The 23,860-nt window shown below is 37.5% G+C and overlaps 1 protein-coding gene across 1 annotated transcript in view; it reads left to right on the top strand.

Moving 5' to 3' along the window:
* LOC133276397 (myelin regulatory factor-like protein) overlaps positions 1 to 23,276 on the top strand; it is a 36,200-nt gene extending 12,924 nt beyond the window's left edge. The window contains exons 8-25 of the mRNA XM_061467110.1: positions 558 to 634; positions 1,882 to 1,992; positions 2,556 to 2,646; positions 5,523 to 5,723; positions 6,125 to 6,233; positions 6,694 to 6,803; positions 8,326 to 8,489; positions 9,078 to 9,141; positions 10,263 to 10,348; positions 11,137 to 11,207; positions 11,321 to 11,368; positions 11,478 to 11,642; positions 16,145 to 16,219; positions 18,495 to 18,582; positions 18,800 to 18,874; positions 20,924 to 21,032; positions 22,855 to 22,929; positions 23,023 to 23,276. Of these exons, the coding sequence (XP_061323094.1) occupies positions 558 to 634; positions 1,882 to 1,992; positions 2,556 to 2,646; positions 5,523 to 5,723; positions 6,125 to 6,233; positions 6,694 to 6,803; positions 8,326 to 8,489; positions 9,078 to 9,141; positions 10,263 to 10,348; positions 11,137 to 11,207; positions 11,321 to 11,368; positions 11,478 to 11,642; positions 16,145 to 16,219; positions 18,495 to 18,582; positions 18,800 to 18,874; positions 20,924 to 21,032; positions 22,855 to 22,929; positions 23,023 to 23,109 (1,806 nt within the window). The 3' untranslated portion in view covers positions 23,110 to 23,276. The remainder of the gene's footprint in view (positions 1 to 557; positions 635 to 1,881; positions 1,993 to 2,555; positions 2,647 to 5,522; positions 5,724 to 6,124; positions 6,234 to 6,693; positions 6,804 to 8,325; positions 8,490 to 9,077; positions 9,142 to 10,262; positions 10,349 to 11,136; positions 11,208 to 11,320; positions 11,369 to 11,477; positions 11,643 to 16,144; positions 16,220 to 18,494; positions 18,583 to 18,799; positions 18,875 to 20,923; positions 21,033 to 22,854; positions 22,930 to 23,022) is intronic.
* Positions 23,277 to 23,860: the final 584 nt, after the last annotated feature.

The following is a 23,860-nucleotide window of genomic DNA, read 5'->3' as shown; positions in this document are numbered from 1 at the left end:
AAATTACAAAATTCAATGATTTAAAAATATCCATGTTTTACAAGGCAGTTACTGCAGTTTTGCTTCATGCATCCGAATGCAGAAGAAATTTATGAATATTACTGGCATCTGTTCCCATCTGAAGCAAAATGATTCTTGGTACCATTCCAGAAACCTCCTTCTCCTTCTTCTCCTTCTCCCTCTCCCTCTTCTTCTTCTTCCTCTCCCTCTCTCCTTCTCCCTCTCTCTGTCTCCTTTTTCCCTTTTCCTCTTTTCTCTTTTCCCTTTTCCCTCTTCCCTTTTCCCTTTCTTTTCTTTACAGTTTCCCTTTTCCATTTTTCCTTTCCCTTCTTTCCCTTTTTTTCCTTCTTTCAAATTACATCCACAGAAAGATTTGGGTCTTCAGACTTGCTGCTGGGTGTCAGTGGATCAGTTCCCATGTTAATTTCTGTGTAGTTCCATGAGAAATGAGATTACACTGTTTCAGACACAATTTTCTTATTAATTTCTTTTTAAAATTTTATATAGTTGAAAATTTCATATTCTTGTTATTTTTGAAAATTATTTTTGCCTTATAGGTGGAAGCTCCAAATCAAACAATTGCTATTGAACAGTCTCAGTCAGATCGAAGCAAAAAAACTTTCCATCCAGTTAAGTAAGAATTTTGAGAAAATTATTCCACTTAATTTCAATACATGCTTGGTCTAACATGTGAAATAGTTGTTTGTTTCTTGGAAACTTACAGTAGCTTTTTGCCAGTTTTCTGATCTTTACCCCAATTCCATTCTGGGTGTGCACATAGAGTCACAGTAGTAATATATACTTGGTCTCCCTTCATTAAGGAATATTTTCAGCAGCTTTACAAATGTGTTAAGTGTGCCTATCCAAAATATTTATACTCAGCTAGCAACACTGTTGTATGGTGTTCAGAGTTATATGTCAGGTGCATTTCCCATCTTACAAATGTCAGTAATGTTCCGGTTCTACATGGGCATGAGACATAGTTGCAGTGCTTTTAAGAGGGAGTGCTTCTGCTAGAAACATACATGCAGCTTCTCCTAGGAATGCTCTGCCATTCTTCTGCTTCTTAAGTTACCATCAGAATCAGTGTTTGCTCTCCAGGCATTGAGTGTCTTCTGTTGGAGGTGTTCTGTTCTTTATAGTTAAATAAGCCTTGAACCAGAAAAAGATGAGACAGTGTCAGATTTGACAGGATAAAGCCTGCAGTACGTAATCTGGAAAAAATAACTTTGAGCTTGGGAGAAGAGCTCAATGTTCACTAAATTACCTCTATTAAGGCATTTTTCTTCCTTTTGCATGCTGACAAATAGATTCTGAGTGCATGTAAGCTGTTTCATGGGCGACTTTTCAGTGGACGATGGTTTTCTCCACTCAAACTCTTTATTCATATTATTTATTACTTCCAGGAACAGTGCCACTATGTGTTTGAGACATAGGTGTGTATGTTATGATTCCAGACATACAAATTAGAGGCAGGGGTAAAAAAGGACAAACAGTAAAATTTATTTATTTTAGTGTGGAAATTCAGATCCAATAATAAACAATGTTAACCGTGGCAAGCAACAAATACTCATCATATGGAACACATATGGTTTTGTTATGCTCAAGGCTGTGAACAAACAGACCAAGGAACACAAGGTTCCTATTACTAAGAGCAATTTCTCACTGCTGGTGCTTTATCCTGTTTATCTTCTTGACATAATCTGTGTTTTTACTTCATTTTTATAAACCATGGTTGCAGCATTTTTACTGGGGTTCTTCTTTCTTTTTCATCTGTCAGTTTTTTTCTCAGAACTGTTCTAAGGAGTTCGAGGAAATCTGGCTTGAGCCAGGTAGATCTCCAAATGCTTATTTCTGATCTTGTTTCCTTTTCTATTTTAGAGTTGATCTGCCAGGGGACCAGATAACTAAAGTAACATTGGGAAGGTTGCATTTCAGTGAAACAACAGCAAATAACATGAGAAAAAAGGGAAAACCAAACCCTGACCAGAGGTATTGCTGTAGCTATTTGGCCTGTGTGTGAAGTGGAAACAAAGAGGGTCTGCTTTAGAGTGGAGTTAATGCTTATGAAAAATATCAGCACTGCTGAATCTGTGATTTTAATTCTGTGGCACTTGGCATCTGCTTAAAGGCCTCTCTTCAGAGTCATAGACTGATTTGAGAAAAAATAAAAAATACCTCATTCTAATGGTTAGAGATCATTTTGGGAAATCATTGCCATAAGGATGGCTGAAGAAATCAAGAAGCCAACAAACCAAATAATGAGCATTTTCTTCTGAGGAAGGAAGGGTCTTTGTCTCTTGAGTCTTCTTTACTTAAATTTGTCACAATTATTGTAATCTTTGTTCATTTGCAGTGATAGTGGGGATTGAAAGAGCATATTACTTGAGAGAAAAGAAAATACTTTTTCTTTCATATTGGAACATAAATACATTTTTTAAAACATTTCATCTTTTTGCGTATTGGTAATAGTGGTTGCATTTAAAACATTTTCCTGTTTTCTGTGAGAAGACATTACTTCAATTATTGTCTTGACTAAATCAATTTCAAAATAGATACTTCATGCTGGTAGTTGGACTGTATGCTGTCTCTCAGGACCAATTCTATCTTCTGTCTGCGAATGTCTCTGAAAAGATCATTGTGAGGGTAGGTAGAAATTTATATTGCTTTCATGTGAAAAGTATTTACTATTTTGATATTCACGGGACACTATGGGTGTGTGCATGTGTGTGATTCTTGGGCACATGCCACTGACTCAAAACGATTGAGGAAAAAATTACAGCCGCATATTGTATGAGTGTGTTGTTATCTTTTAATTATCAGGACTTTAAACTGATAAAAGTAGAGAATTTAGAAAGAAAACCTGTTGTGAATTCCAATACAAAATACCTTGATTTTTCCAGATTGTTTTTTCTTCAAGGTGGAACAATTTCCTGCACTTGCCAGGAATTTGGTAAATGCTTTCATTGGGTAGATGATTCATTTTAAAAGGAGGATAAGAATGAAAAAGAAATGCAAAGAAAGGTGGTCAAGCAGCCCCTTTCTAGTGTGATCCCAGAGCTAGTGTGTCCTGGCTCTTAATTTGGTGGTTGTAATCTTGGTTTCAGAACAGGAAAAGGAAGCATTGTCTCTCTTCCTCATGACCATTATCTTTCAGTCTCCTGATCCACATAAAGCTTTCCTTTTAGTACTTGACTTTAGTTTACGGTTACAGTTAGACTTGCAAGAGAGAAAAAACCCAGACCTCTGTTGTAACAGGAGCTATGGAGGATTAGGGTCAGCCCCAACATGAGTGGGGTTGCAAGAGGAAGGTGAGGGCTGCCAAAAGCTTGCAGTACTGGCCCTTTTTTGTGTGACCAATACCTGGTTAACATTTGAGCTGGGCATAGCATAAGGTTATGGTTATTTATGTTTATGGCATAGAAAGATGAAAAATCCATAGGTGCCATGTAGTGGGGCTGAGAGGGATGAGGGCCTCTGGAAGACTGCAGTCCAGTGAACTTTTTTGTGTGGGCCAGTCAAGAAGCTGCTTCTTATTTGCACAGTGTCTTTCTAGTCCTTGTCTTATGGTGAGGAGCAGGCTTAGCATTTTGGTTTAGAGTCATAGAATGGTTTGGGTTGGAAGGGACTTTAAATATCATCTAGTTCTAACTAAGCTCTCAGTTGGCTCCTCATTCATTCCCAGGCAGAGCTCTGTGCACTCCAGCTGGTCATTAACATAGAGGGTGACATCCTCTCCTCATATCCGCTGCCTGTCCTTCCTGACTCAAGTAAGACTGGGAGCTCTACTGTACTAAAAGTGGGGCTGGAAAGGGGTTTCTAAGGAAAAGCGAGGGCTGTCAAAAGCTTTGGTCCTAGCATCTTTTTTGCAGGCCATTGCTTGGGTCCTTTTTGTCTGCCTAGACTTGCGATTACAGCCTGGTTTAGCATTAAGGTTTGGAGAGAGTTAAAGTGCAAATCCCCAGGATGTGTGGTGTTGCACAGAGGTTTCCAATGGGAGATGAGGGCTTCCAGCTGGTTTCACTTGTGGCTGCTTTTTTGTCTAGCCCATAACTTTGTGTTCTCTTATGCCATAAACCTTCCTGCAGCTAGGGTTGGGTTTTGGATGGCAGTATGGCAGAGAGCTCCTTTCTGGGTGGAGCTGTGAAAAGGCTTTGAAAGCAGTGTTTGGAGTTCAGGAGTTTTCTGCCCTGATGAGAAGTTTCATCCTGGCTCTTGCGGTGGGTTCTTTTATTTCAGGACACTGGTCATTGTGTTTGTATCATTCCTGCATATTTAGTTCTTTTTTTTGTCCACATTTTTGTCCATAATTTCCACAATACTGCTTTCATCTGAATTTCTCTTTCTACATCTAACAGTGTTACAAATATCAACTCTTTACTAAATGGGAGAAGTTTACATTTGAGTCATCCTTGGGATTATTGTTACCTTATATATATTTTTGTGCAAGATTTTTCTATCATGTTTAATGTTAGATTCTTCTGAAATGTCAATGAAGAGAGCTACTTCTGTGTGAGCGAGACAGTTTCTTAGTAGGAGTCCAGGAATGAGATTTTGCAAACCTGGCCACTATTCCAGACAAACTAAAAAGAAGGCAGAAAAGCAGAAGGGTAAAGAGGGTGTGATCTGAAGTGGTGAAAAAATCAACAGGACAGATGGAAAGGGGAAAAAAACAAAAGTAGTTTTCCAGATGTCTGACAGGGCTTCAGTGGCAGGGTACAGTAAGCCAGGCACTGCTTAACTTAAAGTGGCAAAGCTATGCAAACACACTGTGGGAGAAAGCAACTCATGTTCCGGCCCTTTATACACTCAAACATAATGAAACTACCAGCTGAGTAGTGGTTATCAGGCATATCAGATCATGCTCTAATTGTGACAAACAGTGGTAAGTGCACAGCACCGTGGCTTGTAGATGGCAAAGCCTTGTGAAAGCCTGGCTTCTTTAAATGAGTGTGAACTTTTTATCATGAGCATGTTTTTCTCCAGAGTAAAATTTTAAAGCCTGTACTCAAAGGTTTGTTTGTTTTTAATAACAAAATCAAGTATTGAAATCAAGTGGGTTTTCTAATTATACACACTGCTTTGTTCTTGAAAAGCTCTGTTTCCTTGACATGAAATTGGAGTTAATTTAAAACATTACAGATTATTTGGTGAACCACATGTGTTTAATCTCTTCCTTGTTTGCTCTTTTGTGATTTCCAGCCTCAGCTAAAATTTGCTGGTAAATAAAGAATGGTTAGGTGCCATAATGTCAAAGTTAAAATTTGGTAAGCTTTGGACATTGACAGATTAGCATAAAGTGATAATAAAGCAGAATTCAAGGGAAAAAGCAGTAAGGCCAATGTTGTGTGAGCAGAGACACTTAGAAGTGACTCCACTGTTTTTTTTTCTGTTGGTGTGTTAAAAAAGCTCTTGAATGCAATTTAAATATTAGAGACTTAGCATTTAATTTTCCCTGAATTGAATAAGCAATAGTACATCTATACTATACTATATCTTTAAACATCTTTTTTTTCTTCCAGGCATCTAACCCAGGGCAGTTTGAGAATGACAGTGATGTACTGTGGCAACGAGGACATGTTCCAGAGACAATAGTCTATCATGGTCGAGTAGGAATTAACACAGATGCACCAGATGAAGCACTGGTTGTCTGTGGAAATGCCAAAGTTATGGGCAGAGTCATGCATCCATCTGACAGCAGAGCAAAGCAGAATATCCGGGAGGTGAGGGCTGTGGAGTATTTAGGCCATTTATGTTTGCACCACAGCACACATGTGGATCATTGTTCTGACATGTGAAGCAGGTTCTTTATCTGGGGTGTGCTAAAATGCTGGCCTAAAGAAATCAGATGTACCACTGTGCTCTGCAGAGCCATCGCCTCTGGACATGGGAAGAGGCTGTCTATAGAAACTTGGGATATCTGTGTAAGCGGGAGTTGTCAGACTGAGGGGTTACTGGCAGTACAAATAGCACTCTGATAATGGGGAATGGGAAGATTGTCCATATTTTTCGATGTGAAGCTTGGCCAAGTCGCCATGTCAGGCTTGTTCTAGCTCAGTGGTGTCCTAGATGCCATGACATTCTTGGTGTTTCAACATGTGAATCCTGGTATTTGTCCAACCAGGTTGACACAAATGAGCAGCTGAGAAGAATAACACAAATGAGGTTGGTGGAGTATGACTACAAGCCTGAATTTGCATCTGTTATGGGAATAAAAACCACCCATGAAACAGGTATTCAGTCAGCTCTGTTCCCATTTTTCATTAACTTCCACTGTTTTTCATTGTATCACAGTATCTTTTAACACCCGTTCTATTTCATCCTCATTTCTTAGAATACTACAATTGCATACTTTGCTGTGTATTTCTAATGATACAAAAATGCCAAGAATAAGCAATTCGGATAATTTTTGAACTTCTGTACCAATTTTTAAAGATAGGAGTGTATTTTCACAGAAGTTTAATTAATCACAAACAATTTTTTTTATTGCAGAGTAACAGGAATTCTAAAGGTTTCTTTTTGTTTTCTGTGGAATGGAAAAAAAGAAGTGATATCCTGGATTTTCCTACCACAGACAAATTCTAGATCATGTTTGGCCCTACCTGTGGCTTACAGGATGGTCAACTCAAAGCACGCAACCATGGTCAGTAGTATGCTGCTGTGTTTCCTGACTTTATGTTATCTTGTGAACAGGAATAATAGCTCAAGAAGTGAAGGAGCTTTTACCTCAAGCTGTTAGAGAAGTTGGAGATGTTGCTTGTAATGATGGAGAAAAAATAGAAAACTTTCTCATGGTTGACAAGGTATGGTCTTGAGAGAGCACTTGGAGGTGTGTATTTAGACCGTTCTTTTTGTATATGAAGCTATAAACACACGCTATGATTTATACAAAGCCGTATTCCTCCACATATATTTATAAAAATTGTGTTTGACAAGTCCCTGAGAAAAAAATGAGCAACCAAATGTTAGTAAATGGCTGAATCTTATAATCGCATATTTACATTAAAATCTCATTACAATAATAAATAAACATACAATGAAAGAGAAAAGGAAAAAAAACATCTCTGCAATAGTGATTTCATAGCATTGGTCCAACAAGTGGGACTCCAAAACATTCTTTTGTGTTTAAGTGTTGAAATGAATTAAGTGTTCCAGAAGTGAATTAAATAATGACAGAATTCTATTTGTCAAATAAAAACTTCCTTACTCTAACCCTGGTGTAATCACTTCATATCAAATACAAATGCTAGCTCTGTGTGATCTGTGGGAAGGTAGTTTTTTTAGCCATCTGAAATCCTTACTGTAGCTTCCAGATCTTATACTGAAAAATGTTTATGGTGCACAAAGTAATTACCATGCTCACAGGTTGGAAACAATAGCTTAGTCTGTTGTCCTGTGCTCTCTTCCCCTCCTTTTCCTGTAGAAATAGGGCTGCAAGGGACTGTCAGTTGCAGAGTCCAGTTATATATGACTGCAGACAGTGGTTGTCCAGAACATTGCTCAGAGAGACCTCTCTGTTATGTGCAGTTCACTGCAGGTCAAAAGACCACTTCCTAGCCTTTTTCTGCTTACAGCTGATAATGGGAAAGGGGAGGTTTTACAGATTGGTAACCGCATCTTGTATGGATGATGTCATGAACATGATCCTGTATTAATTATAATAATGCATTCTTTCATTATTCTATAGGAAACACAAGTTTACATCACTGAACTTGGAGAAAATATCTATTCAAAATATTGCATTTTGCTTGTTTTCTTTTGATAGGCTACAAGCAATTGAAATTCATAGGTTAAATTTGCTATGCTATATTCCATATAAGGGAAGCATGAATTAGAAACCTTGATTAAAGTTGTGGGGAGAGCACTTTCTAGAGATGCTGTTGAAAAGGAGACTTCTGTAAAATTTGCTGTATTTGACCAGGATTCCAAACTGTAGCTGATTTCTAGGTGGTCACGGAAGAGCAATGGTGTTAGATTGTGACACTAAGGCAGCACTACGAATCACATAGTAGATGCCTGTTGTCACAGTGTTAAAGTTTAAAATTCAACACAGTATGCAGATAAAATATAGTTCTAATTCTCGGTTTACAAAGCTTCTTCAAGCTCTTCTGCAAGTCCTCATTTTCAATTTACCATGAAGAGAACATAAACAATTTCTACAATCTAGCAAAAAAGGTTTTATAGTCATAAGCATGTCCCGTTTACAGTGAGGTACCTTGTGTTTGCATTTTAAATATTCAATGTATCCTTACATAAGTGAATTCTATATTTTTTACTACTTGTTATATATGACTGATGAATATACTGTCATTGTTTTCTTCTCAGGATCAGATCTTTATGGAAAATGTTGGTGCTGTAAAGCAGCTTTGTAAACTAACCAACAATCTTGAAGTCAGAATAGAAGAATTGGAACAGTGGAATAGGAAACTGGCCAGGCTGAAACGAATGAACAGTTTAAAGTCAACTTTCAGTGAAGAGAGCAAAGTCAGGTACCTATCTGGGATGTCTGCTGATGGTTGTCACAGAGATTGGTAAAGTGCTCTCGGTGGTGGAAATGAAAACTAATTCTGCTTGACAGTGGAGCTCAGCTCATTTCCAGCATTGAAGCAGTGCAAAAAATGCCAATTTCTCATATTTCTTAACTCACTGACAAAATTAATATTTGGAATAGCTGTTAAATTGCAGTAGGTTTTGTAATTGCTTCAGTTGCGTGAAGCAAGTGTAGATTATGTCCAGTTACAGCCCTGGAGTGTAGAAATTGCAAAGAGAAATCGGCAGAGCTGCTTCTGCAAGGAGAAATCCTCATTAGTTCTTCAGTGGAAATGACAAGTGCTTCCTATTTCTAAATCATTTCCCCAAATTTTCTTTGAAACCAAATGTAGCATTTAATAACATTCACCTGCATGAATTAACTGGAGGCCTTTGTTCTTTAAAACAAATCTGACGACACTTCTGCCTTTCTCTTCTTAAATGTTGAAGTTGCAAAAGCAAGTGACTAACACCCTATTGAAAACGTCTCTTTTTCATTTATTAGTTGCTGAAGCATTTGAATATTAAAAAGGTCTTGTTTCTTACAGCAGGTATAGTCGAGCTACTAGTCTTTTGCCGTCAAAAAAATCAGTCCCACTAAAATCCAGCAAGGTGAGTGAAATTGAATGTATGAAATATGCTTATGAAAAAGGTTTTGTAAGTGCTGAAATACTGGTGAAAGCTTTTGTGTTTCTAAATATAGAATAAAATAATTACTGTCATGCTAGAAACTTAAAAAATAACTGTAATGAGATGGAAAATATGTATGAGACACTTCTGTTTCTTGCCTATACATTGTATAGAGAGTAGTGTGTGAGACTAGATCCACACTGTGTAATGGTGTGAAGGAGAAGACCAACAGGACAGAGCTGTTGAGCATGTAGGTGTGTTCACATGGTGTAGTGCAGCCTTGCACAGAAATGCTCATTTCAGTTTGGAAGTCTGCACATTCTTCCTCAGCTTTCTTCCTTGGAGGAGCCTTTCACTGTGGTTTGTAGTTAGTATCTCCTGATTTATACTGGCTAATGCTGTCCTTCAGGTGATTAAGACTTGGATAGGATGTCATTGCTATTGCTGACTGCCCATATCTTGATATATAAAGAGGAGATCATTTTTCAGAGAGATTGAATGAGTTGACCTTTTCCAAGACAGTCTTCTCTAGGCTGCCAAGTCCTGTTTTTTTAAATGAATCAATGCTCTTTTGTCTACCTTGCTTTCGCCAGTGTCAAAGAGCAAAGGAAAATAACAGGTCAAATGTCCTTTATTCCATAATGACGATTAAACGTTTCATCATCTAAATCATCCTACTTGTATGGATAGTGTCTTCTGTATTTACACTGGCCCTGGTTTAACTTGGTCTGAGCATATACTGAAAGCTGCTCATCTCTTAGTTCTGGCCACCGCTGATTTCATAATTTCCTTTTTAAATACTCCAAGAGTATGAAAAATGGCAGGAAGAGAAGGAGCTGTTATTTTTACCCATCCTTTCTTCCTTTGTAATGCTTGTGTCCCCAGACTATCAACAATGCACATTGCATTCACAATTTTAGGGAGCTTTTCATTACTAAAGCTTTTCTCTTTAGACGTGGCCCTTGTATAAGGATGGCTTGTATGGTTCCTCTGAAAGAAACAAGGTTAACCTAAAGTCAGACTAGTGTAGTATTCCCTAATCTACTAGTACCAGCTTAGTCACGTGTCACTTAAATTAACCAAGCATCTTTTTTTTTTTCTAGGTTTGCTTGTCAAAGACAAAAGGGTCTTGCTCCATGAAGGTTTTCCGGGTGACTGTAATAGCTTTGATTGCTATTATGGCACTATGGTAACAATTAATTATCAAAAAGTTGACTTGGTTCTTCTCCCTTCCCCTTCCTACTTATCAGAAAGAAGACTGTGATTTTTTAGCTCTTCTCACCCTTCCTACTCAAATAACGGAATGTATTAAAATTAACAGTGACTATGCCTGGTAATACTGTGTAGTTGAAATTGTTTTAGAAAAGTAAGATACTCATGTGGTGAACACACACCTAATCTCTGTCCATGTCACAATGTATGGTGCACCTTGAATGAATCTTGGTGGCTCATGTGACAGATGCAAAGCTGAACTCACGAGACTTTACATGTTTTATGAAATCATTCTGTTCTGAAGTACAATTTCTGATGTACACAGTGACTCTATTCTGTGAAATGAAGCTGGACTTGTTTCAGCAAGTGGGCAGTCCTGTGACTATGAAAGCTTAACTTGGACATTGGACTTGTGGAAAGGAAATTATGCTCTGGACTTCTGAGACTGCCATTTTCTGTTTCCAGTCCAAAACTCTGGGTCTTACAATCTCTTTGTGAACTGAGTACTTTGAACTGGTGTTGCAATTCTATTTACAATCAAAAACTGACCATATTTTGTGTTGAATACAAGTATATGCATACATTTATATAAGTATCTGATCTAAACTCTGTTAAATTCAGTTGAAATTTTTCCCACTGCAGGGAAAGTGATCAGATAGTTGACTTGTACATTACTACATTTCAACAAGGTGCTGTCAAAGTATTATTCATATTATGTTACATAAGAGATGGATGTAAATCTGCACAGTAATTCTCTTTCTACAGTGCTTTGACAATCTCGACCCTGTATTTACTTAGCATTCATGACAGACGTTTCGAAAACCATCCAGTTTACAGGCAAGTAGTTAAATTTGTGTTACTGAATTAGAATTAGTAATAGGTTGTGGACCAATCTGTTTTGGTCCACAGCTCTGATGCCCATTTCTTAATGAATTGTTTTTTGTCATTGGCAGTACCTCAAGTTCTGTTCTACTCTCTCGCTCTACTACTACAGCAGGTACGGTATTTCTGCTGGTGCACATGTGCGTAATAGACTTTCAATTTCTGTGCTACTATAAAATGCCAATAGACACACAGCACTAGTGAGAATTGTGTCTTTCTTTTAGCATTTAATGGGGAAAGCACAATTTCTCTGAGCACTCAACCTGTCAGCAGGATCCCTGAGGTGAATTTCTGTGACATTTTGCCTTGTGACAAGGTTTACTGTTGTCCAATTCATCAACCAAAAGTCCAGTCTCCAACTTATGAGGAAACCAATGCACGGATGAAACGTAAGTTGAAGCATTAATTTCTGTTATTTGCTGTGTGAGTAAAGACTCTATGAAGAGTGTAGAGGAAGGTAGTTAGGTCCTACAAAAGAGCTTAGTCCAGGGGATTAAAAAAAATCCTGATACAACTAAACAGCACTGCAGTCAATATGTTTTTTGAAAAATCTGGCCTGGTCAGCATCAAGAATTTTGGGTCCTAAGATGTTTTGTCAGATGTCACTGTTCTTCCTGGCCATTCACCATAAATGATTTCATGTGAACCAGAAAGTCACTAATACCTTTAATTAACTTCTGGCTGCAGTTGGACAGGAGTTGATTGGAGGTGGTGGAGGGTAACAGATGTAAAAAAAAACAACCCTAAAGACTTAATGGTATCACAGTGGGACAATAATACACCTTTTTTTTTGTGGGCAGAAACAGAAATTCAACTGGCAGAAAACAGAAAGCTTAGAACTAAAACTCTGCTTATTCAGGCAGGATTTTTGAGTAGACAGAAGTTATTTGAAGGCAGAGCCCTATGAAATAAACTACTTTTACTGGAACTAATTCTCTTTCAGATACTGTTTGCCTGATGTTATGTGTGTAATAGATGAGTAAGTGTACTGTTTAGAACTTCTATAATTTTTATAAGAAAGAGTTTATGCATAAAGGGATGTACAAGTTGTTGGAAGCTGTATTCCTCTTTCCCAGACCTTAACATTGTCAATGTCTGGAAGCAAGTGTTAATATTACTAAACCTAGCATTTATACTCTTCCTTTCTTGGCCTTGGGAACAATTCTTGCACCAACTACAGCTAACAAGTTGAGGTGAAACTGGCTAACAAGTTGAGGTGAAAATGGGGACAGATGCAGTTCAGCCTCTGCAGTACAAATGTCTGCCAGGGCAGCCATTGCCAATTGCTGGACACTCTTAACCACATAAACTGTTTCAGTGGTATTCACCCACTGGCCATTCTTTATACTGCAAAGCGTTGTCTGCAGACAAGCTGCATGCAAATGTCCTTATGATTCTTAGTGCTGCAGTAAACCCTGTGGCAGATACAGCTCGGTACAGTGCTTTCAAGAGGTTATACCTAAGTGATTTGTATTGCTCTACAGTCTGAGTGTTGACTAATTAAAAATATATTAATCTAATTTACAAATTAGAGAAATGTAGACAGATGAAAATGAAATTTGAAAGGCGCCTATCCCCAACTGGCTGCTTTTGATATTAGGTGGAAAGAGTAAACACAGAGCATTACCTTCTTAAGGTCATATGCTCCAAATAGCATTAAGCGTGGAGCCAAGAGTGAAAAATCAGCACAGTACACAAGCTACAGAAAGATTTCAGATCTGTACAAGGTTAATGAAGCTGAATGCATCCCCAGATGGAAGGTAACAATGTCAATATGAAACCCAAACAGAAGGAAAACCAACAAGCTGCTTAATGTTGCTGTAGCCAAGATAAACGAAAAAGAAAATTTCATCAGAACAAAAAGCTGAGAATGAAATATGGGCAATAATCAAGATAAACAGTGGATATTTTAGAATCAGCCAATTATTCTGATTCATGGAAATATGAAACTATTTGAAATTACAGTTGAATTAAATTCAACAGACATGTTCTGCTATGCGATACCTGAATTCAGTGGGTGTAGGCAATTACTGAGTACATCCATGGTAGCTACTAATCCCTTGCATCTCAGATTTGTTGAGTAGAAGGCTATTAGAAGTGTTCAAGTAGAAACAAAAGCATTCATACGCAAGACAGAATTTATTAACAAAAATTCAGCACATCTTTATGTAATCTAGCTTAATGTGGCCTTTCTCCCTCATACTTTATTTGTTATTAAGATCTGGTTTCTCAAAGGATTTAGACTTTCAAACTCTTATTGATTTCAGTGGAGATGAGCAGCGTGAATACCCTTCAGCATCTGGGCCTTTTCTGTACTCTGCTTCCATGCCATTAGTGCTTATTGCTTGCCCCTTCATGTTAAGTGTCTCTGGTAACCAGGGGCTGTCCTTACTTTCTTTCACTGTTGTTTCTCCCTGGTGTCTCTCCCTTACAATAAAAGCTTGGTGAGGGCTCCTGCTGGGATTTGGTCAACTTCAAGCATTTGCATTTATTGCTTTTAGATGGCAGTTAATGGATTCATAGCAAGCTACAACCACCACAAGAAATCACCAGCAGGTTTTTTTTCCATAATGCTTATAGCATATAACAACTCATTTGAATTAAAACCAGAAAGTGCTTGAAGCAAAAAAAAATAAAAAATTGGCTGAGTTTATCTGAATCTAATCTGAAGATAATGGTTTTCCTCATTACATTCTGGTCATGGTAATACTTCAATATTTGTTATTGAATTGGATCTTCACACCCCACATGGGCCTTGAAAAAGCCCTCAGAGTTACTGTATGTGACAGAGTGGATGTTTACGATTTATTGAAGACTGCTAAAGTGGTTTTTGGTGGTTCCTGGTGTTCTCAATTGTTAACTTGAGCTCCAAATAAAAATAGCATCAGGGGCCAGGTTTCTACATTTCGTTTGGACTGCATCAGCTTAAAGGACAATGAAATGGTAATTTTATGATGAGTAAAAAAAAAAGTAAAAATAAATTTCTATGCTGGTTACATTAAAACAGTTGAGATCTTACGGAAGTAAATCTGTCTTCATCCTGGTTTTTATACAAAATTCTCATTTCCACTTCATACTTACCTCCATCATCTGTGAAAGAATCACAGTGTTAAATGTTTAGTAATTCAGGATACTCAATAAATATTCCTGCCAGCACGTGCAGCTGAAGTATTTTATCTACAGGGGGAACATCTTTCTTTCAGTGAGCAATCTTTTACCTTTACCAGGGGACACAGGTTTTCCTGCGGAATAGTTCTCTGTTAATGAAAATGCAAAATGTCAGGGAACGTTAAATGCATTGCTAATGCACCTAGGCTATTAAGAGAAAACAGAGGAAAGTGATGAAGGAAGATGTGACAACTAGTTTGTAAGTTAAAAGGAAGAGTGAGAGAACTGATTGGCTTTTCTTTTTGGTCTGTCTGAAGACCTACTGTACATGTATAACTGATTGCACATGTTCAGTAGCCTTTTGTCTCGGTGTGTGGAACAGCACAAAGAAACGGTACAGCAGATAATTACTAAATGCAAAAGTTACCACCTAAGTTGGCATAACTGGTAGAACTGTACGACAAGCAGGTAAATAGAAAATGAATTCAAGGAGTAATTAGCAGCAATATCACAAATTCATAACAAAGCGCAAAAATTATAGCAATTCCAAAGATAATTTTGTGCTACATTGTTTCTGGGCTCTCATATTCCAGTTGTTAATGTTGTTCTGTGCTCTCAGTCACCTAATAGCATGGAAATATCTGGATTTTCTTCTTTCCCAATGCTGAAATGAAAACCAAAATCTGGACTAAGAAAACAGTAAGGTCAATCCAGCTATCTTGTTTCAGTGAAGTAATTAATTTTGATTCTTCCTTTGTAAGATAATTTTTATATAATGAAACAGTGACTTCTGTTCTAAACAGCCATTTTGAAACCAGAAAGTTTCCCTTGGAAAATGTGGGAACTGAGCATTTTGATATTCTACAAATACATTATTCCTTCCTTCCCCACCCCTTGATGAAATGGAGTTTGATGAATCATGTTAGTTTAGGCAAGATCAACATTTCTTGATGCCAGTTTATTGCTAGTACGTCTCTGGACAGATTACTGGCTGTCAGTGTAAAAGCACAAGAATAGCTTGAAACCATTTCCCATGGGCTTGAAGGGCCGTTTGCCTTCCTCAGGTTGTACTATGTGATGATTATTCAAAAGAGCTTTTAAAGTTCACTTTTCTACAGAAGTGCTGAGAAAATTAATAGAATAATAACAATAAAAATAATGAGCTTATGTTTCCCACTCTAGTTCAATATTCCAAATTACAGAGGTGACATCACTGAACATGGTGATCATGTTTGTTAGAGCTGTGTATTAGTTCCTTTAATTTGGTGATTCATCTTTCTGTTTCTGAAGTGCTGTGTCTCACTTGGGTCAGTATTGATGTCTTGCATCTTGCACTCAAAAAGCTAATATATTCCCCTGGCCTATGTTTGCATTTCAGGTGCCTATTATTAATAATGATGTTTCCTTACTCTCACTAAGAAAGATGTGGCTTCATGATCAGATTTGTGCTGAAGTGCCTTACTGGATGTTGACTTTCACTTTGTCTCTGTGTTATAACAATTGGTGATATTCTGTGTGTGAGATGAAATTTATTCTATTAGACTATTTTTTTAAAATGTTTTATATATCCTGTAGCATTTTAAAAGCTTGTTTCTTGTTATCTACAAATTCTTTTGACTGTATGTATCTTCTTCTGAATATAGGTGCTTTTTATTTTAAAGGTTTCTCTTATGGTTATGAATACCTTTAAGAGATAAGTAACGAAACATCTCCTGTATTTATATTTTGCTGTTACAACTGTGCAAGGCTAACTTGGCACGTTTCTACATACATCCTTTCACAGGAAACAGAAGTAATGTGTTGCCTGAGCAAGAGCCAGTCAAAAAATATAATGGAAAACCTGACCTTGGAAGTGACTGTAAGTCCCGTATTTTATAAAAAAACTGTTGAAATATATAATTGTATAACTCTGAAGAGCTACCTTTAGGGTTGGAATTCTGCTGCTGTAATTAGAGAAGTTTCATTTATAACTGAGCATTATAGAGAATTAGCACTTAGGAATCTATTGAAGACCTGTGATTCACTGTAATTTTCTTGTCATTCCAATTTATTCTTACATCTTTATTAGATTTTTATAGACATTCTGGCTGCCCTCTCTAGAGACTCTTGACTTGTCTTCAGATGCAATAAAATGACAAGTGATATTTTGCTTGATAGGGACTGAAATCTTGTAAGGTGCTTAACACTGCTAACCCTTATACAGCAAAATGCTTAAGTATATAAGTGTAGTATTTGTGTGCAGGAAAAACATGATGGAATATAAACACAGTGTTTGGGGTTTGTATCAGTTGGCCTAATGGATTAAAGCATCAGCTGCTTGAAAGGGGCCATCCTTACCTTAGGATCCTGACACTTCCTACCTCGGTGGAGCTGGTATGAAGTTTGTTGGCACAAGACTTCTGGCTTGATGTCAGGCTCCTGTTTTAGTGACTGTGCACTGCTGTCAGAGCCAGTCTGGGCTGAAAATATTGATTCATTTCCATGAAGATCAGTATCTGCTGATTACATATGTTAGAACAGCATGCTCTGGCATTTATTCAGTATAAGCAGGAGTATGCCTTGTCTTTTCTGTTTATGTGGATGCTCTGTTTTAAGGTTTGGGGTTTTGGAGTATTTGATTAATGATCAGGCAGTATTTGGATGGTAAAAGAGTCTATACATTGGTATGCACTAAAAGCAGGTAATATGGGAAAAATAATTCCTCTTTTGATATTTTTACATGTCTACGTATCTCAGAAAAGGTCCTTTGTGGCTTTACTGTGATATGTGTTGTGATGAGATGCTGTGTCACAGGGAAATGTTCTCCTGTGCTAGTTCTTTGAGATTAATGTGCTCAATTGCTTTCTGTCAATTAAGCATACTTGTGGATATTTGCATGCTGAAAGTTAAGTATATACTATCACACAGATGTTTTGTAATCAGAGCACAGGTCAGCTTATAATCATCAAGTTTCTCTGCAAAGCAGGGAACTGTTGCTGTAGAACAGAGGAACAGAAACACAAAAGCAGTGTTCAAAGTGAGATGTGAAGAGCAGGCTTGGGCCTGCTGAACCAGGTCCTCTTTGTGCTTTCTGCACCAAACTGCAAGACTTAAAATATCAGCAGCTTGATGCTGTAGTCAACAGCTGCAATCTGGCCCTCTGCTGATGCCCCATACACTCCCTCCACATCTGGGCCTTCCCCAGTTGCCTTCCCCAAATCACTGGCAATATGGGCCTAGGTCCATGAAAGGGGATTAAACCTGTTCAACTCCATCCACTTGAGGGCTCTCCACAGTTCAGACTGAATTTGGCTGGTTTACGGGTCTGAGATGCTGCAGGTCTTAACTATGGACCTGCACTGATCGGATGCTGTAGATGTATCCAGAAGGAATAAGCTTTTCAGGATGCAGTTCAGTGCAGTGATTCCTAGGCCAGCTGTGAAAGCAGAAGCTGTGCTGCTGTGTTAGCACACTGGTTCTTGCTGCTCAACTCTCCACAGGGCTAATCTGCCTCAGAGGAGAGCCACACCATCGTGACTATACCCTTCACTGCATATGTAGGATGCTGCAAAACTCTTTAAGTTCTTCAAAGTTCAAGGCAACATTTTATGGAGAAATTATAATATTCATAAAGAGTTAGGTAGCTCTCCTGCACATAGGACTAGGAACAACTTTTGTTGCATTCCAAATTATTTCTCTGAGCAAAGGTAATGTTTTTCAAGTTAATGGTTACTTGCATGAGCATGGCTTCTAGTACATTAAAATGAACATTGACACATTTGTATTCTACTTGGACTGACATCAAAATAGCCTTCAATGCCTGCCCAAAAGAAAATGTTACAATATTAGGTGCCCAGCATACCTGTCCTTGTAAACTGACCAAGGATCTTACCTTGAGGTAAGATCTCCCTCAAGATCTTACCTGAAGTAAGATCTCCCTCAAGATCTTACCTGAAGTAAGATGCCATCATTCTGATGGCAGAATGAAGGTAATCAACCAGAGGCTTTTTACCAAGCTCTAATTTAGACCTGCAGCAACTCCTGTAGTGGCAAGCAAGAGTGTAGATGGCCCTGTATTGACTGCAGTTTTATTATATTCTTATGTAATATTTCTGAAATAATAAAAGATAAAATATTATTCTTAATATGTTTAGGGATTGATACAACAATCAGTTCCATACAGATTTTGGAAACTCAGCAAAGCATTGACAACAGCTATTGTAGTAAGAATCTACAGTGCAGGTAGGTAAATTATTTTGCTTTATTATGGTGAAATAAAATACCATTAACATGGCACGGTTGCTTGGTTGGCTCTTTCTCAGAGTTGCTGGCTCCTTCTCATGGTTGTTTCCTCCAGCATACCTTTTCACATTTTTAACTCTTTAAGTTCAATTTCTACATTTTTGCAAAGATACTGTCTATCTCAAAAGCCTATGTGCATTAATGCTACCTTTTCCAGGTCTGGAAATTACAGTTATGTTATTCCTGTTAGCAAATACATGCCCATGGATGTAGAAATATCACTGGAAATAAAGTAAGTACAACTAAAGCTAATACCTCATAATAAGACAGTAATTAATATTTTGGATAGTAATTCTTATCCGACTTCTGTTGTGGCATGAATTTGCTCATATTAAGAGAAGTAGGTCAAATCTATGCACAACAAAGTTCCTAAGGTAGGTCCTTTGCAGTAGCATAGGCCCAATACTGCTCTCAGCCCAATCACAACTTCCCCTATTCATGCAGATATTAAAATCCAGTAGTGTTAAGGTCTAATGATCGTTTGAGTGGACAGGTACACATACATTAGGAGGATTGTGGCCTTTGGCCTAAAGATTTGATTTATTTTGATTTTTTTTTTTTCCTAGAGAAATATTACTAGGAACATTATAAACATATATAAACTCCAGAGAACGCCTTTCTGTTTCACTACTTGTTCCAAGCCCTGTAAAGGGGACTTTTGAGCAGGAATCTCTGGTAAGGCATAAAATTGTGACTTACAGCAGGAATAAACAGCAGTATTATTCCTGTCAGCAGATATTTTCTTCTCAAATAACAGGCTAGCTCCCCTGTATTCTCCCAGAAGTAAAAGTCCTTTCTTTTGGGCTCTTCTTTGAGAAAGGCCGTCGACAGCTATAACAGCTGCCAAACACTGCTTGATGACACTGCATGACTTCAGTCTCTCCAAAGAAAGGGCCCTGTGAAGTTGTGGATTGTCTTTAGGTCAAGTCTTTTGATGTTATCTTTGTAAACATCTGCCTTTTCCAGATAAGAGGAAACATAAAAATACCCCATGAAGTGCCTGCTTGTTTTCTACAGCCACTGAAAATTTGTCTTCTAAGTGTATGCCATTATAATCTAATAATACAGCCCTCCCATATAGGGATTAATATGTCATGCTTGGAGTTTACTGGAGCAGTTACTGAATTTATTTTGGATATTGGTTTGAGGTGTTTGGGGGAGGGGGATTTTCAGTATATACCTTTTCTATATGCTTTCACTAAACAAAGCCACAAAATTTAAAAACCCAAAACACTTCACAAAGACCAAACTTATTTGTGTTACTGCCATGTCTAAATACTGCAAGATAAGTAAATAATTTAAAAATTTGAAAAACCTCTATGCCTGCTGAATAAAATTGAATGAAAACAATACACACAACTAACGAGCCCACTAGGACAGACAATCTGCCATACATGAATTATACGCTTTAAAATGGATGTTTCTTATAATATCTTGTTAATGTTGTGAAAACCCACTTAGTTGGGGGGTGATTCATTGTTACAGTATAAACTGTAAATATTCGTGTCAACTTTTCCCCATCATTTGCTTTCATTTTTTCTGCTTGACATTGCCATATCTGAGTTCCTTTAGATCTCCAAGGCATTTTTATCTGTCTATACTCTTCTCAGAAAAGCCATCTGGTAACCTAGGAAGTGCTAGAAACTCCCCCTAGGGATAGCTTGGAGAAGATCTGACCATGAAGTCATTGCTTTTGAAGAATTCTGAATGAAATTCCATTTACCACTGCTTTGCCAGACAATGTCTAATACATATTTACTTCTTTTTAATGTCATATTTGCATGAGTACAGTGGCAAATAAGAGTTATTTATGTAGGTCCCTTATGGGTCTGTTGTCCATAAAATTGATGTTGTGTTTAGATACCCGGGTACCCGCTGGCACAGGTATGTTATGCCTGTGCATGATGTAAGCCATGTGACTCAAGCATGCCATGTCCATTTAGTAAAAAGTCATATACCATAACTTCTGGTATGGATATGCTTAAAGTTTGAGGAAGTTTAGTGTACATTTCTGGATTTGTCTTAACAACTGTGAAGATCACCCAGGTTTACAAATGCAAAACATCCTCCATTTGTGGGAGGGATTAGAACCAGATTAGAGGTTGGTGGCTTAGGTTTATCTCTTTCATATCAACCGGTGAAGTAAGCTCCTCTGCTTTATTCCTCTACAATTCAGTTCTTTGGATTTCTTCCCCTATATGTATATTGTATTTATATGTATGATTCTTCTAATTTGAGAACAATTATGGGAAGGATCATTATTTTTCTCTGTTTCTTGAAGCACCACAGAGCCATTAATTGTATTTCTCTGCGAAGTCACTATTGGAAATTATTGCTCCCATTATTCTTCAAGCAAAACCAGTAAGAAGAAGTTCCTAGAAACCACACAGGTAAGATTTTTGCAGCAATACTCTGCCTTGTGGGGATCATTTGTATATAATGAATGGCTGCCAAATTCTGATCTTGATTAAGGTAGTAAAAATCCAAATGGTACTTTGAATCTGCCAGTCATAGCTAGTTTTGACATGATCGTAATGAGATGTAGCCTTTTTGTAGGAGTCAATATTCTCCTGTTTTTTTATAAAGATCTATCTAGTGACACTCTGCAAGGACAGTTTTGAATCTACTTCAGCCTAACTCACCACTATAACTCACTGTATCTGCAGGGATACTTAAGAAATGGGAGTACTTATCACCCAGGGCTCTAAACTCTCATCTACTCTACTCTACTGTTTCCATAATTGTTTTATGGCTAATGAATTCCAGTTTTTAAGTCTTGAATTCACTGGAAACAACGGTAGTGTTCCCCTTTATTTCTGCGTGAACAGGAGTTTACCAATAAGTGTCTCTAGGGAATATTCTTAATTGTAAAAACAGGAGGTTTTTTCATGTCATTCTCTGGATTGCATCAGTAGGAATAAAAGCTTTTAAAACGTTAGCTTTTCCCAGTAAAAACACTACTTAGAGACCAGATCTTGCAAAACTTCTGAATATCTCCAATGACTAGATGAAGGCCTTAAGTTCCCTTCAAATTCTCTGGAAATGTAAGACTTTCAAGGCCTGGATATGTCCATGTTGCTTGGAAATGCTTATTCTGGCTATAGCTGTAGGAAAGGCAGAAGCAAGGATAGTAGCATTTCTGAACACATTGTAGGAAAAACTTCCCTGAAGTTGGAAATAATTTCACAGTCTTCTTTACATTTCTGGTCTATGGTACCACACCTTATATGTTCTTCATTGATTATAATTTATTTTTTTTTGGTACTTTGTCAAATTAGAGCAGTTGAGATACCCCCAGCCTTAAACTGACTTTCTGATCAACTTTTCAGATGTCTTTGTGAAGTTACAGGCTTCTCTGCAATTGCTGCAAAGCCTTCAAAACCAAAATTGTCCAAATTTTGACCTGTCTGCTGTATTTCCAACACAATTGAAATTAAGTTGGATCCAGACAGTTTCACAATGTAAAAGTATTCTTGAAGCTTACTGCCAAAACTGGTAAAAGAGATTTCCTGTATCAACCTGAAATCCACATCAAAAAACTATTGTATCATGTGAACATATCTCCAACAGAGAAAATATGTCAGGAAGTGAACAGAGGAGTGAAAGATGAAATAAAAGTTACCATGGATCATTAGGTTAAAAAGAGGTGAGGACTGAATTTTGTGCTATTCAATGTAGCATAAACATTTCAGATAGAGAATGTATTATTTTATTTGTACATGACTGTTAAAGCCAGCATGAAATCTTACCTTCATCTGTTTCTGAAATACTGAGTGAAGATGTTACCCATATCTTTAGAAAATATACAGGAACTTTCACTGCCTTCTGAGGACTACCAAATCAGCAGAATTGCCATTTGCTGCTATTACCTTGAAGCTCTTGGGCCACCTGGCACATCAGGAACAATCCCTATTTGTTGTGGGATTAGCTTGGATAACTAGAGAGGGAGCTCAGTTATTCAGAGCCAGCTGCATGTCAGTAGGAGCCAGATGTCTGTCAGCTCCTGCACAGAGCTGATCAGAGCAAGCCCACATTTGCAGGGTTTTAAATCAGCACTTTCTGTCTTTAAATATTCTGACTATAGCTATCAAGTCGTGTTATCATAATTACTTTGCACTGCATTTGTCAATGAAATGTTTCCAGAGCCTATCCTTCTTTCCAGTTTAATGTGAAATAAGGTTATCTAATCTCTCTCTCTCATTTATCATCTAGGGACGTCAGCATATTTGGACTCTCCCTGTAGCTAAATTCTATGACAGCGCGTACTATTTCCGTGTAGCTGTACCGGTAAGCCTTTGCAAATGGCAACATAGCAAAAGACAAATAGCATTTGAACTGAGAGAAGATCCTATATGAATCCCCTTTATTTTTCTTCTGCAGGGTTTTGCAAGTTGCTTGACAGATCCTTATTTTGCTGGAATATTTTTTACTGATTACTACTTCTATTTTTATCGGCAGTGTAGCTAAAATGTTGTTGATCATTCTGTTCTTTGGGGAAAAGACAAGGAATGACAAGACTTGTGAATGGACCTGCATATTTTTCTAAAACTTTTGCTGAGCTGTATGGCATTCTCTTGTTTGTTTCACTTTTAAAACAATAAAGGAGAAAAATAAAGTGTTTGACAACAACCATAGCTCTGCATTTCCAGGAACTGTTTCTAAAAGGATGTGAAGCAACGGAGTATCTGATGTGTAAATAAAATAATTCCATTAATCATAGCGGAGTTATATAATATTGTACTTACAGCAAACAAAAACAAATGGGTTTGAATTCTGCTGAGTTGGGATACACTCCAATCCTGAGAAAATGGTAAGATGATAAAATGATACTTGCAGTCAGGACATGCTTCTGTCCTACAAGCATATACCTTCTGTTAATATCTTCTGCCCTTTATTTACGTATAAATCTATTTATTTTCTTTTATTACTTTTTTTTTTTTCTGCTAACAAACCCCAAACCAGCCCAAACTTTGGGAGGGAAACATAGTACTGTGCAAATACCCTCTAAAGTAAGTGCTATAAGTTAGAGTACAACAGGGCAATTCCACAGTTTGTGTATATACATTTCAGAAGCTGTATCATCATTACAGTTACAGTTGTGTGATTTAAGGATGCTGCTGCTGTTTGCATGAGGTATCTTTCAGCTCTCTCTTTTGTTTTCGTAAACTCTACAGCAAGAATGAACGATTTACTCCTAAATGCAGGTTATTTATTTTCT

The sequence above is a fragment of the Pezoporus flaviventris genome, unplaced genomic scaffold (assembly GCF_033815535.1).
Source record: "Pezoporus flaviventris isolate CSIRO_AGI_PZ_B2104156 unplaced genomic scaffold, CSIRO_AGI_Pfla_v1 ptg000045l, whole genome shotgun sequence".
NCBI classification, from domain to species: Eukaryota; Metazoa; Chordata; class Aves; order Psittaciformes; family Psittacidae; genus Pezoporus; species Pezoporus flaviventris.
The sequence above is the reverse complement of the archived record's forward strand: the minus strand, read 5'-3'. Positions and strand labels throughout refer to the sequence as shown.